The 17284-nt window shown below is 41.0% G+C and overlaps 1 protein-coding gene across 9 annotated transcripts in view; it reads left to right on the forward strand.

Annotated features, from left to right (window-relative positions):
* The window catches only part of TMCC1 (transmembrane and coiled-coil domain family 1), a 250000-nt gene extending 233495 nt beyond the window's left edge, over nucleotides 1-16505 (forward strand). For 7 of the 9 annotated variants that reach the window (XM_086697355.1, XM_086697354.1, XM_086697359.1 and 4 more), the window contains 3 exons: nucleotides 667-684; nucleotides 9526-9661; nucleotides 12503-16505. In XM_086697355.1, coding sequence (XP_086553481.1) covers nucleotides 667-684; nucleotides 9526-9661; nucleotides 12503-12817 — 469 coding nt within the window. In that variant the 3' untranslated portion in view covers nucleotides 12818-16505. The remainder of the gene's footprint in view (nucleotides 1-666; nucleotides 685-9525; nucleotides 9662-12502) is intronic. The other 2 variants (XM_086697358.1, XM_025922707.2) reach the window with 1 other exon arrangement.
* Nucleotides 16506-17284: the final 779 nt, after the last annotated feature.

Raw genomic sequence — 17284 nt, forward strand, 5'->3', positions numbered from 1 at the left:
GTGCAAAGGCGCCTGGCTGGCTTAATAGAGCATGTGACTCATGATCTCAGGGTCATGAGTTTGAGCCCCACGTTGAGGATAGAGCCTACTTTAAAAAAAAAAAAATGTGCAGGGTGCCTGGGTGGCTTAGTCAGTTAAGCATCCAACTCTTGATTTCCGCTCAGGTCATGATCTCATGGTTTGTGGGATCAAACCCCATCATGGGCTCTGCACTAACAGTGAAGAGCCTGCTTGGGATTCTCTCTTTCCCTCTCTCTCTCTCCCTGCCCCTCCCCTGCTCATGTGTTCTCTCTCTCCCTCAAAAAATAAACAAACATGAGGGGGGCCTGGGTGGCCCTGTCGGTTAAGCATCTGACTTTGGCTCAGGTCATGATCTCACAGTTTGTGAGTTTCAGCCCTGCATCAGGTGAGCTTGAACCTCCTTCGGGTGAGCTCGAGTCCCACTCCTGGCTCCACACTCTGTCTCCCTCTCTTTCTGCATTTTGTGGGATTCTCTCTCTCTACTCCTCACACATGCTCTCTCTCTCAAAAATAAGTAAGTAAATAAATAAATAAAGGTTTCTTATTAAAAATAAATAACATGAAAAAATTTTAATTAGAAAAAACTGTAAGTGTAAATAGGATTTCAGCTACATAATAACAGCTGTGACTTTTCTGTTCTTTCAGAAAGTCCTCATTCTCCAGGTAATTATTATGACTTGAAGAGGGAAGCAACTGCTAGTAGTTATTAGTTGGTGAATTAATGCAGCTGTTTCAAGTGGACCCATTGTGGGTCTTGCTTCACCCTTGAATTCTGCAGCTTTGTGTCACCTTGGCAAGTCTCCTAACCTGTTGGTTGTTCTGTTTTCATCTGTGGGGACATGGAGCTCATTCTACTTACCCAAATGCTACTTTGCTATTTAACTAATTGTTAATAAAGTACTGTCTGTGGGAACAGTAGTATATTTTCATACTTGGGAAGACTCTCAGCTTGAGGAGATCTTGCTATTAATTTCTCATGTAACCGTGAGTAAATTGTTCCATCTCTGAAGGACTTTATTTTTTACAAGGTTATGGTGAGGATTAACCATTTCTACTCGACTCTTTTTAGGGATTTGCAAAGATCAGTTGAAACTTACTTGAGATACTTTCCCTCTCACACGTACAAAACAGATGTCTTGAAAGAAAGATAGGTAGGACAGTTTCATCAATTTAAAGGAAAGCTTGGAATAGTCCAGTGAATGGACTTGGTTATCTGGCAAACTTGAGTCAGGGAGATAGCAGGAACCCATTTGTATGTCTGTGCTGGCCCTCCTGATGATGAAATAAGAGAGGCGTGTGCCTCTCTTCTTCTTCTTGAAAAGGACAGAATGTGTACCCAGAAACCCTTTTGTGTGATGTCATAGGAAAAACTCTGAATATCCTGGAACAGTGAAAACTTCTAAAAATGTAAATTGAGAATGTGTTGATAGATGAAGAAATGGAGGGTTAGAGGAGAGAAAAAAATCAGAAATAGGAAGCCTTGAACAGTAGAGCCACAGAGCACTTGAGAGAGACTGCATGGCAATCAACAAGCAGTCCTGTTGAACTTCCTCACTAGGAATTGTTGGAGGGAGCTGGGAGGATTATAAGACAAAAATGAAACCAAATGTATATCTGTGATCTTTCCCACAGAGCTCCTTTTTTGTGTAGGGCATTTGACCTCTAACTCTTGTTCAGTCTTCACAGTTGCCCTTTGGAGTAGGTAGATTGCCTCTTCCACACTGGTGAGTTGCAGAGCCGGGATTTGAATCCAAAACCCAGTCTGAGCAGATCCATCAGCTGGTACAAATTGCATACAGATTGCATATAAACAGAAGTACAAAGAGGGCACAAAGTGGGAGGAGTGAAGACAGAGAGCCTTCAGATATAATATGAGATGAACCAAATCCAGTCAGAAAATGGCTTCCAGAACCTTTGACATGTTGGTGACCATTGTATGATAAACATTGGCTTATAATAATGTTCAAGAGTGTTGGTAGGGGCGCCTGGGTAGTTCAGTTGGTTTGGCATCCAACTACTGATTTCGGCTCAGGTCATCATCTCACAGTTTGTGGGATTGAATCCCGCCTCAGGTTCTGTGCTGACAACACAGAGCCTGCTTAGGATTCTCTTTCTCCCTCCCTCTCTCTCTGCCCCTTCCCCACTGGTGCTGTCTCACTGGCTCTCTCTCACAAAATAAAGAAATAAATGTTTTTAAAAAAAGAGTGTTGGGAACAGTGCTAAGGACTTTTGCATATACTCTATGATTCACATACAGTATTACATATTTATATATAGTGTTATATAATTACAGAATTTCTGTCTTACATACAGATAAAAATGTGAGGGGCAGCCCAAGGTGTTATTAATAAATCATCTTAGCTATTCACAAGTGAAAGTATCCAAAACCTATTTTATCACAACCCAAGCCATCAATCATACAGCCCAAAGAGGAACCTGAAAGAGATACATGCAGGAGGGAACTCCATAAAATACTTTGAAACAAAAGTTGCATATGGCACAAGGAAATCCAGTTTATGAAAGAAACTCAGTGTGAAATGGACCAAACAAATAAGAGACTTATACTGGCAGAAAACAATGCAACAATACCTTCAAAGTGCTAGGGAAGAATAACTGTGATCTTAGAATGCTGTCCACCTAATTTATTTTTTAAGAAAGTGAAATTAAGACACTTTCAGACATGTGTAGACAAAGATTACCATTCACAGAAACCTTTGCTGAAAGAAATACTAAAGGATATGCTTCAAGGGCGGAAGGACCTCAATGGGTGAAAGAAGTCAGTAAAGCATGTACTAATTTAAGTACAGACTTAAAAAATATATATATATATATTTATATATATATGTATATACATACATACATACACTAAAAAATCTAAATTTCTTACATCAATTTGGATCTAAAATTCTGGAAAAGAATGTGGGATGCAAGGGTTGCATTTCAAAGGAATATTAAAGAGTGTTGGAGCGCCTGGCTGGCTCAGTTTGTGGAGCACACGACTCTTGATCTCAGAGTTGAGTTCAAGTCCCACATTGGCTATAGAAATTACTTAAAAGCTAAAAAAAGTGTTAAAACTTTGAAGGAAGAAACATTTTGTACCCTAATCTGCCTGTCACTTGCCACTTGGCAAATTTCTGTTTACTTTATCTTTGTCCCCTTCAATCAATGATGGGTGCTCCCACTGCTAGGAATTTACCCAAGGGATACAGGAGTACTGATGCATAGGGGCACTTGTACCCCAATGTTTATAGCAGCACTCTCAACAATAGCCAAATTATGGAAAGAGCCTAAATGTCCATCAACTGATGAATAGATAAAGAAATTGTGGTTTATATACACAATGGAGTACTACGTGGCAATGAGAAAGAATGAAATATGGCCCTTTGTAGCAACGTGGATGGAACTGGAGAGTGTGATGCTAAGTGAAATAAGCCATACAGAGAAAGACAGATACCATATGTTTTCACTCTTATGTGGATCCTGAGAAACTTAACAGAAACCCATGGGGGAGGGGTAGGAAAAAAAAAAAAAAGGTTAGAGTGGGAGAGAGCCAAAGCATAAGAGACTCTTAAAAACTGAGAACAAACTGAGGGTTGATGGGGGGGGGGGGGGGGGGAGGGAGGGGAGGGTGGGTGATGGGTATTGAGGAGGGCACCTTTTGGGATGAGCACTGGGTGTTGTATGGAAACCAATTTGACAATAAATTTCATATATTGAAAAAAAAATGATGGGTGCTCCCAGAAACATTAGGATAAATAAAACATAAATGTGAATGCATTTTGCTTTTCAACTAGGTGTGTAGATATGGGGCTCCTAAACAGTAGATGAAATGACTGAATAGGCTAACTTAAACCTTCATCCACCAACGTGGCCTTCCTACCGCCGACTGTTCACAGGAGCCGGAAGGCTCTCATGATTCTTACCTCATCTTCTCACCTGACCTTTTATATTGTACAAAAAAGTGTATGTTGCCCTAGCAAGGACAGTTCCCAGGTTTGGGGCTGGGATATTCTCTAGCAGCAGTCTGTGAGCTCTGGCTTGGCCTTGCCCTGTCTTGGCCACTGTATCTTCACCCAGAATTAAGATAGTAGAAGACAAGCATATCTTTACAAATAGCATGTGGAAAGAAAGAGCACTGACAGAAACCACTGTCAGCGGAATGAATTAAAAATGATACTTGGGGCGCCTGAGTGGCTCATTCGGTTAGGCATCTGACTTCAGCTCAGGTTTGATCTTACCATTTATGAGTTTGAGCCCCACCGTCATGCTCTGTGCTGACAGCTCAGAGTCTGGAGCCTGCTTCAAATTCTGTGTCTCCCTCTCTCTCTGACCTTTCCCCCTTCACACTCTGTGTCTCTCTCTCTCTCAAAAATAAATAACATTAAAAAAATTTAAAAAAAAACAACAATACTGACGAGGGACTTGTGCTTTCGTGTGATGCCCCTACTTTCCTTGCCCTGTTTAGCATCTTCCTTGTATTTAATTAAACTAGCCCTTTTTAACACCACCTCCCCCCCCCCCCCCCACCGCCGCCCCACCACCAAATAATACTGACAGATACAAGAGCAGTCAAGACTTTACCAGGGATTTGTTCTATACAAATATATCGGGAACTATTTCCTCTTGCTGAATGGAGGTATCAGGGGTAATACAGGTATGGGAGTAGCTTGCTTTTTGCGACTCTAAAGACTGTGGGGTGAGAATTACAAGTAGCTAGGGGTTTTAGCTCAATTTTAAAAAGAACTTCTCTAATGGGAAAAAATGCCTTAAGATAAATGAAACCCTGCTACTGGAGGTATTCAAGGAGAGATTGCTTGTCAGGGATGTTATAGAAATAATTCCTCAATTGAAAGAGATTTAACTAGATTTCTAAGATCTTTTTTTTTTTTTAATTTTTTTTTTCAACGTTTATTTATTTTTCGGACAGAGAGAGACAGAGCATGAACGGGTGAGGGGCAGAGAGAGAGGGAGACACAGAATCGGAAACAGGCTCCAGGCTCTGAGCCATCGGCCCAGAGCCCGACACGGGGCTCGAACTCACGGACCGCGAGATCGTGACCTGGCTGAAGTCGGACGCTTAACCGACTGTGCCACCCAGGCGCCCCTCTAAGATCTTTTCTAACCCCCAGAGTTTAAGATTCTTTCTAGTAAGGTAACCTATTTTTATCTTTCAACAACTCTAGAGGGGTAGGGAGGTACATGAAATAGTGATAATCTTAGAGATGTAAAATTGAGTGTGAGATATTTATTGATGTGGACTGCAATGAGCCTAAAATGAGATTAAGGCCATGAATCAGTCACCACAGGAAATATTTGGCTGGCTAAAAAGGTTTTCAAATTATGCATGAATTCCTTTCAGGGAGCATGTTTTCAAGTGATGCCTTCTTTAATAAGTAGAAACATTTTCAGGGATGCCTGGGTGGCTCAGTCGGTTAGGCATCAGACTTTTCATTTCAGCTCAGGTCATAATCTCATGGTTCATGGATTCAAGCCCCGCATTGAGCTCCACACTGACTGCGCAGAGCCTGCTTGGGATTGTCTCTCTCTTCCTCTCTCTGTGCCCCTGCCCCACTTGCTTACTCTCTCTCTCTCCCAAAATAAGTAAATAAACATTAAAAAAAATAAGTAGAAACATTTTCAAAAAGGCCATTATATTCCTTGGTAAAACTGTGAAGACAGAAAGGAGAAAACTGGACATTTTTTAATGACCTCTCCATGCTCAAATGAGTATAAAAGATTAAGATTATTACCATCATTTTATAGGTGAAGGAACTTGCTCAGAAAAGTGAGCTAACCTAACTAGGACCATATAGCTTATGAGATGCAGACCTAAGACTCAAACCCAAGTTTTCCTGGCTGTCATACCTGTAATCACTTTTCCCCAGTGTTTATTATAACTGGCATCTTTGACTTAGAATAATGTTTTCAAGACTCATCCATATTGTAGCATGTGTCATTACTTAATTTTTATTTCCAAATAATACTCCATTGTGTGGTTACACCACATTTTATCCATTCATCAGTTGATGGACATTTTGTTCTTTCTACTTTTTGGCCATGAAGAATAATGTTGTTGTGAATGTTTGTGTATACCTAAGAAGGTAGAAATAGGTTTTCATCTCTCTTCAGTGTATACCTGGAGTGGAATTGCTGGGTAGTATGGTAATTCTGTGTTTAACTTTTTAAGGAACTGCCAAACTGTTTTCCAAAGCTGATGCACCATTTACATTCCCACCAGCTCTGTGAGAGTTCAGATTTCTCTACATCCTCCCCAGCATTTGTTGTTATTCTCTTTTTGACTCTGGGTTTATAGCGTTTTTATTACACTCCTCCTTCCATTGACTCCACCTTGACATCAGGTTCCAAACAATCATGTCATTGTAGCTGAGTCTAGCTCCTGTATGGCAATGTAATTTGGATCAGCTATAGACCTGACTCAGATTTCTTACCTACAAAGGGAGTTTAGCTCATCTGGGCTTCTTGAGTCATTTCGAAGTGGCATCACAGTGTAAAAGGTTAAGAACTTGGGTTTAAAATCAAAGAACATGGATTCGAATCTTTGCTCCCTACTTAATTTCTGTATTCCCTTAGGCAAGTCACTTTACCTCTCTGAGCTTTGTTTCCTTATCTGTAAAGTGAAGATAATACCTACTGCCTTCTTGGGTTTTACAAATGAATTTGGATATGTAGTAGGCACTGAATAAATGGCAGCTGCTGCTGTTACTTTTTATTCTGTTCTAATGGTATGTGTGAGCCATGTTTAATATCAAATAAGATTCTCCAACATTCCTGAAAGGCCTAAAGAACTATACAATTACGAAACACATGCCAAAAGATGTCACATGGGTCTGTTTTTATCAGCAGACTTGTTGCCACCACGGCCATGCTCCCCTCCCTGCCACCCAACATCATTCTTTGGCTTAGGAGGGTTATTTGCTGCTAGGCCCAGCCCTTCCCTTAAATCTCAAAGGACTGGTAACTTTGCAGCAATCCTTTTTTTGTTTGTTTACATTCATTTTTGAGAGACAGAGAGTGCAAGCAGGGGAGGGGCAGAGAGAGAGACACACAGATTCCAAAGCAGGCTCTAGGTTCTGAGCTGTCAGCACAGAGCCTAATGGCAGGGCTTGAACCCATGAACTGTGAGATCATGACCTGAGCCAAAGTCGGACGCTTAACCGATTGAGCCACCCAGATGCCCCTGGAGCACTCCTTTTGTAAAGTCTCTTTCCCATCTCTGGTGAGGAGAGAGAACGATGAAATAATCAAACACTAAAAACACTACAGAGCAGTGAGCTAAGATAAGATGAGCCTGTAAAGGCAATAGTATATCAACGTAATCTTATGGCACTTGGTGGACTTAAAATATGGTAGAAAATCAGTTCTGGAGGTGGTGCCTGTTTCTGAAAACATGCCTTGGGCAGCAGATGAAGTGAAAAGGCAGTCACAGAGAATGTTGGCCCTAGTTACAGGTAAAGGTTGGAAACACTTTCTGATCTGTCCCATCACATTAGTAACAGAATTTTGGTGTGAAAGCAAGCAATACAAATGCCTATCCAAGGTAAAGGAGAACTCAGTAGGATTCAGTAATACTGAATAAAAAGGGTAATAAAATAATAAGTAATAAAGGGTGAAAAAAAAGTAAAAAAGGGGAAAGACTAATAAATTAAAAAATAAGTAATAAAAAGTGTTGGCTGTGCCATTTTTTAAAAAAATCTTCATTTCTTAGAGAAAGAATGGAGTTTAGGATGTAGTTATGTATGATACAGATTATTGGAAGGGAGAATATCAGTGATGCTGCAACATGAGTTACCTTAAACTGAAAACTTCTGTGTATTCCTTAAAAGTTTGTGTACTATATATGGGGTTAAAAATAAGGAAAGGGCAAGGTAGTTTTAAGTGTCTGAGTTCGGGCATTTTTATTTTTTTAATACAAAGCCCTCTGAGGCTTCTATGCTAATGTTGGGTGTGTGCTTGCCCAAGTAGCATTCAGGGGTAGTGTATTCTGTTGGGCTGAGCCCTCTGTCTATCAGAGAAGCTTACGTTTTATTCACCATAACCTAGAATGTATTTCTTGTTACCTTTCAAGTCTTTTTTAATGGTTAGTTTTCAACTGTCCTTCTACCTACGTAGCTCTTTGTTTGGTTCTTGGGATTTTCAGACACAACCTACCCCAGTCTGTCCTCTTCACCTCTACATAACCCATTTTCCTAAAACACTGTGTTCATGTCACCCTTCCCCAATCAGCAATCTGCTTTGGGCCCATTTACTATCTGTTCCAGAATTCCAACTCCCATGCCTACCTTTTATGGCCAGATTTCCCTTTTCTCTCCAACATAGATCCATCATTACAATTATCCTGTACATTTCTACCTCCTGCCCTTTACCCATGTTCTTTTCCCACCTAAAATCTTTGATCTTGTCCTTTAAACATGTTTCAATCCTACTGGTCCTTAGGTGCCCAGCCCAGGTTCCATCTTTATATAAATAACCTTCTCATAGGTAGTCCTAAGTGCTAGAGATACAAGATGAAGAAAAGGACCTGTTCCCAAGGAACCTCATCTCCCTCCATTCTGTTTTTTTTCTCAGCTGTAGCCACACAGGCCTGCTTTGTGTCCCCCAAACCTGCCAAGCTAGTTCCCATCTTGAGAACTTGATACCTACTATTCCTTCTGCTTTGAGATACTCCTCCCCCCACATCTTTATAAGTCCATTCATATCATCATTCAAGTTTCAGCTCTCATTGCTGGAGAGTGCCGAGCAGGAAAGAGTTCTTCTCTGACATTCCAGCTTAACCTACCATCAGGCACTCTGTCGTATACCCCTACTGACTACGTTTTACTTACCCATACCTGCAATTGTCTTGTTTTTTCTGCCTCACCTCCCTCCCCCACCACACACCTTAGCATGTAAATTACTGAAGGTAGGCATTCTGTGTTGCTTACCACAGTATACCTGGTACACATCAGACTCTCAGTAAGTATTTGTTGACTAAGATGACCTAGACGCTGTGCTTGGCCATGGGGATGATAGGTCCTGAATCATGAATATCCAGGTGAGTGACTTACCCAGTATCAGAATAAGCTACTGGTGACTGCTAGAAGGTCATTTTCCATTTATGTGCTGTTTATCTTGTGATGAGACCTGCATAATTGTCCTCTATTTTTTGCCTCTCCCCTCTGCTGCTCAGAGCAGAGTAAGAACTGCCTCATTTATTATGAATATGCTCAAAGCTAACCAGGGCTGCTGGCATCGCTGCAAATACTGTGTGTTGAGAAGATTGTGGAAAAACCATGTTGCTGCTATGATATGGCCTTGTGACAAGCTGTCCATTCCAGGGACTGAGAACTGAACCCACTAGCATGCCTTGTTAGCCCAGGCCACTGACTTAATTTTTCTGTGCTTTTGTTTTCTTCCTTTGCAGAAAGGATTTGGGGGATGGGATGTGAGAGTAATACCAGGAAAAATACAGAATGCATAAAATTCTAACTTTTCCCCCATTCTTAGATGTGAACGATTAGAAGAACAACTAAATGACCTAACAGAGCTCCACCAGAATGAAATCTTAAACTTGAAGCAGGAATTGGCCAGCATGGAAGAGAAAATCGCATATCAGTCCTATGAACGGGCCCGGGACATCCAGGTTAGCATGAAGGATCACATGTAAAAGCATAAGACTAACAAAAAGTAGAATGGTGGTTGGCAGGGACTGGGATTGAAGGAAATGAGGGGTGCTTGTGTAATGAGTATAGATGAAAAGAGCTATGGAGGTGGATGGTGGTGATGGCAGCATGACATTATGAATGGATTTACTACCATTCAGCTGTACCCTTAAAAATGGTTAAGGTGGTAGATTTTATGTTCTATGTCTTTTACCACAATAAAAAAAAAAAGAAGAAGAAGAAGAAAAAGGAATGAAATACTGATGGATAAAGGTAGAAAACATTAAGTTCAGTGGGAAAAAAAGCCAGTCACAAAAGGCCACATATTACGTGATTCCATTTACATGAAATGTCCAGAATAGGCTATGGAGACAGAAAGTAGATCAGTGGTTGACAGGGGCTACAGGGAGTGGGGAAAGGGAATAACAGGGATAGGGGATTTCTTTTGGGCGTGATGAAAATGTTCTAGAATTTGATAGTAGTGATGGTTGTACAACATTATCAATTTACTAAATGACCCTGAATTGTACACTTTAAAATGGCTAAAATTAAATGATAAATTTAATGTTAGGTGTATTTTACCATAGTATTTGAAAAGTTCAGGAAAAAAGATGCAGAACATAGAATATCAGGAGGAGGTTATATTAACTGTAATTTACCTATTCTTGAAATGAGGTACATTTCTCAAAAGTCTATACCATTTAGGGGTGGTATGCTTGCTTGAGTTCTTAGGAAATGTTCTGAGGTCTCAGTATATAGAAGATTACATGCATTATTACATCTGTTGGCTCCTGCTTCAGGAGCTGCTCTGACAAGATTCATGGCCATCTTGTCTGTCTTCTTCTATAAAAAGGGCTTTTGTCCTAATTGCCAAACCCAAGCCTTTTACAGGCACATTGCCAAGCAGTTTGTGAGAATAACACATGAGGCAGTAATGTTTAAGGTTACTAGCCCTCTAGTGTATGCTGTGAAGAAATAGAATATGTAACTTTTTCTTATCTTGGGAGGTATTTCTAGGGGAACAGTTGCTGATTTCATATGAAAGCATCTTGAAATAAGCTAGTCTTAGAGAAGGGAAGTGGTCCAGGAATCTTTTTTACAGCCCAAACGAATCAAGAGAATGTCTAGATCATTTGCCCAGCTGCCACTTCTCCAGACTTCAGAATTCTGTTCATGTTTTAGTTTTTTTCCCATGATCATTCTGGGCTGGGTAGTATTCATTGACTGTCCATTCACTAGCTTGCTTCAGCCTGAAGTTGCCTAGCCTTCACCTCAAGTCCTGGGAAACCAGGACGCACTGGAGCCAAGACCAGAAAAACCTCGGGCTCCCACCATTACTGAACTTTACAGGATACCTGACCTTAGCTAAGGAGATAGGTTCTGTCCTCTGAACGTTGTGGGTAAATTTCATATAAACTCATGGCTTGAAAGGAACCTTTTACTTAAGATATTTGGTCTACTGTTTGAGCATAGTGCCCTCTTTTAAAGAGATCAACCTAAAAGGGGGGAAGTGTACTCTTTTTAGGGAGATGGATCAGAGTGCCCTTTACACTGATGTCTGTGGTTTGCTTAACTTGGAAAACACCAGATAGTGTGTACAAGGATGTTGAGAGGATGTTCACATTATAGTTGTTACGGTAGAAAAGTTGGAAATAACCTAAATCTCTCCAGTTGCGAACTGGCTGAATAAACTATGAAATACCTACCCTACTGTAAGATGCTACATAGCAGTTAAAAAGAATGAGGTACATCTCTACACATTGACAGGGAAAGGATTACCAGGACCCACACTGTTGAGTAAAATAACAAGTTATGAATTAGTTGCCATACTGTGATACTATTTATATTAAGATAGAAAGTCAAAAAATAATTCCATACGTTTCCCTAGGCTTAAATATGTATGCATTTAAACATAAGTGAAAGGATGAACACATTAAATTGACAGTGTTACTTTAAGACTAGGACCTGGATTTGAGGAAAGTATCAAGAGGAACTATGTATCCTATTTGAAATGTTTTATGTGGCACAACTGTGCAACTTAAATTTGTGATTTTTAAATGGGAAAAAAAAAAGCCAATTGTATATTTGAAGTCTTGTCATTAAAATGTTTAAGACTAGGGCGCCTGGGTGGCTCAGCTGGTTGAGCAGCCGACTTTAGCTCAGGTCATGATCTCACAGCTCATGAGTTCGAGCCCCGCATTTGGGCTCTGTGCTGACAGCTCAGAGCCTGGATCCTGCTTCATATTTGTGTCTCCCTCTCTCTCTGCCCCTAACCCACTCGCATTCTGTCTCTGTCTCTCTCAAAAGTAAATAGACATTAAAAAAAAATTTTTTTTTAATGTTTAAGACCAGGGACACCCAGGTGGCTCAGTCAGTTAAGCATCCAACTTCGGCTTTGGTCATGATCTCATGGTTTGTGAATTCAAACCCCGCGTCGGGCTCTCTTGACAGCTCAGAGCCTGGAACCTGCCTCAGATTCTGTGTCTCCCTCTCTCTCTGATCCTCCCCCACTAGCACTCTGTGTGTGTGTGTGTGTGTGTGTGTGTGTGTGTGTGTGTGTGTGTGTCTCAAAAATAAATATTAAAAAAATTTTTTTTTAATGTTTAAAACCAAATCTAAGTGTGGCTACTACTTCCTGTGAGCCATCCCACAAAGAATGCAATGGAGAGCAGTTCAGGTGAATAAGAGTTGCTTGAATAATGACTTACATATTTAAAATCACCGGCATAGCTCAAGAAGCATCTGGCTTGCTCAAAGGGCATGTCAGCTACTCGGAGTACGTATGAGCAGAAGGCTTAACTATTCCCTGTTCTGGCCCACAGGAGGCCCTGGAGGCATGCCAGACCCGCATCTCCAAGATGGAGCTGCAGCAGCAGCAGCAGCAGGTGGTACAGCTGGAAGGGCTGGAGAATGCCACTGCCCGGAACCTTCTGGGTAAACTCATCAATATCCTTCTGGCAGTCATGGCGGTCCTTTTGGTCTTTGTCTCCACGGTAGCCAACTGCGTGGTTCCTCTCATGAAGACTCGCAACAGGACGTTCAGCACTTTATTCCTTGTGGTTTTCATTGCCTTTCTCTGGAAGCACTGGGACGCCCTCTTCAGCTATGTGGAACGGTTCTTTTCTTCCCCCAGATGATGCTGGCACAAGAAGGCAGTGCTCCCCTACCCTCTGGCGAGTGCATGCAGCGAAGAATTAGACAGCAACTTACCTACTTTGAAGTTTTCTACAACAACAAAAGAGTTGAGTGAATCTGTTTACATTTAGAATAATGTTTTTTTCTTCAAGAGACGCAATTGCAATAGTATTTTTTAGATTTTATCCAAGAAGTTTTTTGGGCAAAAATCTTGGATCATTTTTATGTAGCATGATTTTCCTTGGGATGCAAATCTTAAACAGTCCTTTAATATGAACCAACAATCTGGAGCACACTGAAGGGCATTCTAAATTGTGGCTTGAAGGACTGCACTAAAACCCACTAAAAAGATGCAAAAACCTGATTAGGGAAACCAGTTAAACCTAACACCCTGCCTCGTCTGGGCTCACCACCTCTCCCCCTCCCAGACTAACTTTACTGTGAAATCCTACCACATTCCATGTCTGAATTTTTGGATTCAGGGTGGATTGTCCTTGTCCGTGGATGAACACATGGATCTCTCCCTGGCTTTCTCACCCAAGTTGGCCACTCATGCTAACCCTGGAAGTATGATCACTTTTGAACCTGGTCCCTTAACCTTTACTAGGATACAAAAGTGAAAGCATCATGCCCCAAAGGATCACTGCAAAGCCCTACTACAGTATTTTGAAGTAGCCCTCTAAATACTTAATTTTAAGCAAAATCCCTTGGCCGCACTTTTAAGGTTTTTTTAAATATGTGTATAGTCACCAACTTTAAAAAAAAAATCCGAACAGCATACTTGAAGAATGTAATACTCAAACTCTCAGTGCTTCCTTATGGTTTCTAATAGGATTTTTTATTATTGTTATTATTATTATTGGGTTTTTTTGGAAAGGGTTGGGAGGGTCTTTTATTTTTCCTTTGAAATAAAGAAGTGATGTTTTTAAATGAAGAAATGTGTGGATATTTAAGTGTGCTGCTCCCTCTTGTCTTGAAACAGTTTGAGTAAAGGAAGACTTGCTATAAATGCTCCCCTCTGATGCCCTTGATTTGAGATGCAGCTTAGACTTCCTCCTCTGGCTGCTGCTTTTTGGTGTCCTGCCACCCCCACCCCACCACTTCATGGGTTTGGCTTGGTTGGAGAGGAAAAGGGTGTGCAGGGAGAGGAGGAGGCTGTTTCCACAAACCAGCATGATAGGGTAGAGATTTTTATGCCCCAAGAAAATGTTCACCCAGTGACTTTGGGCTGGGGTTATCTTTAGGAAAAATCGAGACTATATTATGAGAGTCATACGTAATTCCTCGTGTTTCCTTAATTTATTCTTAACACCCCCTAATTACTGAAACCAAAGTGATGTGGAACCTTCTGTCTGCATTTTGGCCCCAGCATCCTTAATTTCAAAGCTTTATTCTGTCTGCCTGAGAGAATCAACTGAAGGTGATTCTCCCTAAAGAACAGAAAAGGATCTGTCAGGTTTGAAGGACCCAAGTTTGTGGTGTAAAATGTTGTCAGCTTCCTAGTCCTCTAGACTGACTTACTAACGTACTTGTGCTCAGTGGACTTTTATAGACAATTTAGAAGAAAGAACTGAGCCTTCTTCCCCATGCTATAACCAGTTCCACCAGGATGGGACTGGGCCTTTAGAACATATCTGGAAAGCTTGGTTAATCTCTTCATAGTATTGAATCGCAAATGCTGTTCCCTCTTGGCCTCAGTTCTGTGCAACCAAGTGATGAGCAAGGGGCACATAATATGCCCTGAAAAGAGTAGCAAAGCATGCTTTGCCTATTCTTCCCATACGAGGAAATTCTTTTGGAACTAGATTAGCATTGCCTTCTCTGTCTGAGAGGATGGTTTACATGACAGCTCCAGCCTCCTGTGGCTTTGGCAGGCTGGCCTTCTCAGAGTCAGCATGTTGTTTCCATAACCATTTTGATATTTTAACTCAGGTACCCCAATCTTCACTCCATCCCCAGATGATTGTAGTACAACCTGTTAGCTCTGTTGACCTCTCAAAATTAGTGCCCAGAGCAGGGACCACAGGGATGATTTTTCTATTAAAAAATAATTGGAACCAATTCATGTTCAGGCCAAAAACAAATTGTTCCCATGCCTATGTATTTTAAATGTTAACTTTGCCTAAAAATATTGCAGTGACTTCAGGCAGGAGTGCCAAAGGACACCATGACCTTGTCGAACTAGCATAGTTTCTGCTAACTTTCTGCTTTAGCTTATCACTCAGAGTAGGGAAGAGAGCCCCACAAAGCTATCGAAAAGAGGCTTTAGCCACAATCCTCCAGTTTTTGTAAGAACCTTTGAGTCCCCTAAACTGTGTAGAGGCTACTAAGTTTTTTGTGGGCACTGGAAGACACTGTGATAGATGGATTGATATTGCTCCCATTTGTGTTGGGACAGTTTCTATCAAAGGAAGGTTTTCACCTCTGGACAGACCCCTGAGCTCCCAGCCAAGCAGGCCTGTGCTAACTGCCCACGATCCTCTCAAACTGTCTTAGGAAGGAGCTACAGGCTAGGTCAGGCACAGTAACAGCTTTCTAGCTGTGTTGTCCCTTGATTTCTTCACCAGGCCCAACAGTTAGCTGCATTTAATGCTATTTGTAACCATGCATCTGTTTTCATGCCTTCCCCCACTTCCCGCTGCCCACACCTGTTGCCTTTGTGTTTCTTTGCACTGTGGCTGTTCCCGGATTCTCCTCTATTCTGAGCCCTTCTATAACCTCACTCAAATGGTTGTTTAACAATTGTTCTGTGAGTGGAAATTTCCCCTTGCTTTAACACTTCTTCTCTTTTAAAGACTACACGCATTCCCTTTGAAATGAAGCATTCCTGGATTACTTGTTAGTGCTGGTGCTTGAGGCTGGCTGTGGTAGCCTGGGTGACTCTGTTCAGGCTGTAGAATAACTAACATTTTTCCTTTTTTATGGTTCAATTGAAGGGCACTTCTGTCTGCTCCAATTTCAATTCCTTGGTATATACTCCGTGCATCCTAGCAAGGAAGGCTTTCTACTCCACAGGCTCCTTAAGAAGCAAAAGTAGGTTAAATTTTACACTTCATTGACCGGGTCTTCTTTCTTCCCTGTACCCCCTTCACCCAGTTGAGTTGAAAATCTGGTAACCAAGAAGAACACTGCGATCAAGCCTTCCTTGCTAGCCATGCCCTAATAATGAGCATATTTTTATGTGGTCTTCACTGCATTTGGTTTTGTTTCTGACTTCCTATTCCTTTGAGATACAGTCAGATGAAATGCTGAATTCCAAGTGAGCTCCAGCAAGGAGTTGCCTTTCAGCTTTGGAAAATATGCATCCAAAACAAAACCAAATATTATAATCAGCAAATTGACACAGGCAAAATTATGGTTCCCACCCCCAAATGAAACTGGGGATTTTGAATGTGGCTCTAAGAGTTAACATTTCTGTCTGTGTGTTGTGTATGCTAGGTGATACCCTCAGTAGGATTGACTACTAGACTGTGTGTTTTATCAAAGTGTGTAAGAATAAAAACTCACTTGCACGATTTGAAAAGTACAGAAATGACACTTGTGAACGCGTGAACGTTAACACTGTAGTTGATAGATCTTAAGCTGCTAATTGTTGAGAGAGAATTACATTTATGTTTTGTCTGGTTGCTGCATATTCTCAGCAGCACTTTTACTGTACATACAAATTGAAATAAAGACCTCAGCTATTAACGAGGTGGTTGGACTCGGGTTTATTTTGGTCTTTATTTTTGCATATTTATTACAGTTTCCATTGACAAGTTTGTCAGTTTGAAAACTTTCCACCAGTTTGTGGGTTAGAAGCTATGTGTACGCACGCATGCGTTATGAGACCATAACTGATAGGTGGGTGGCTGTCACTGTCTCCCAGGACTTTACATACATTTTAGACTGTCACTTTGACACAGTTCCTTTCAACTGGTAGGTAAGACTGCCTTTTAGTTATTTGGAGGGAGTTTTTTAGAGGCAGTATGCCCTCCCTCAAATTCATGTGATGACCAAATAGGTATACTAATTCCTGTCCATTCTTTTTTTTTTTAATTGAAAAAAAAGTTGTGTGTATAGCTGACACACAGTATTACATTAGCTTTAGGTGCATTGTGATTTGACACCTGTATACATGATGCTATGCTCACGAGTATAGCTACCAACTGTCACCCTACAATACTATTATAATACCATTGAATATCTTCCCTAATCCCTGTGCATTCTTCAGTAGGCTTTGTTAGTGTTGTGATGGGTGTATAAACACACTTTGTGAAACATGTAACATTTGAAGTTTTATATATATGTAAGGGGTTATAACCTAGCCAAATCCCAATTATGGTTTTGTTATACGGGTAGCATTTTTTTTTTTTTTTTTTTTTTTTTTTAAGTAATCTCTATGCCCAGCATGGGGCTTGAACTCACCACCCTGAGATCAATAGACACATGCTCTACCGACTAAGCCAGCCAGGTGCCCCTGGAGGTAG

The sequence above is a fragment of the Puma concolor genome, chromosome A2 (assembly GCF_028749965.1).
Source record: "Puma concolor isolate L17-30 chromosome A2, mPumCon1.1.hap2, whole genome shotgun sequence".
Lineage (NCBI taxonomy): Eukaryota > Metazoa > Chordata > Mammalia > Carnivora > Felidae > Puma > Puma concolor.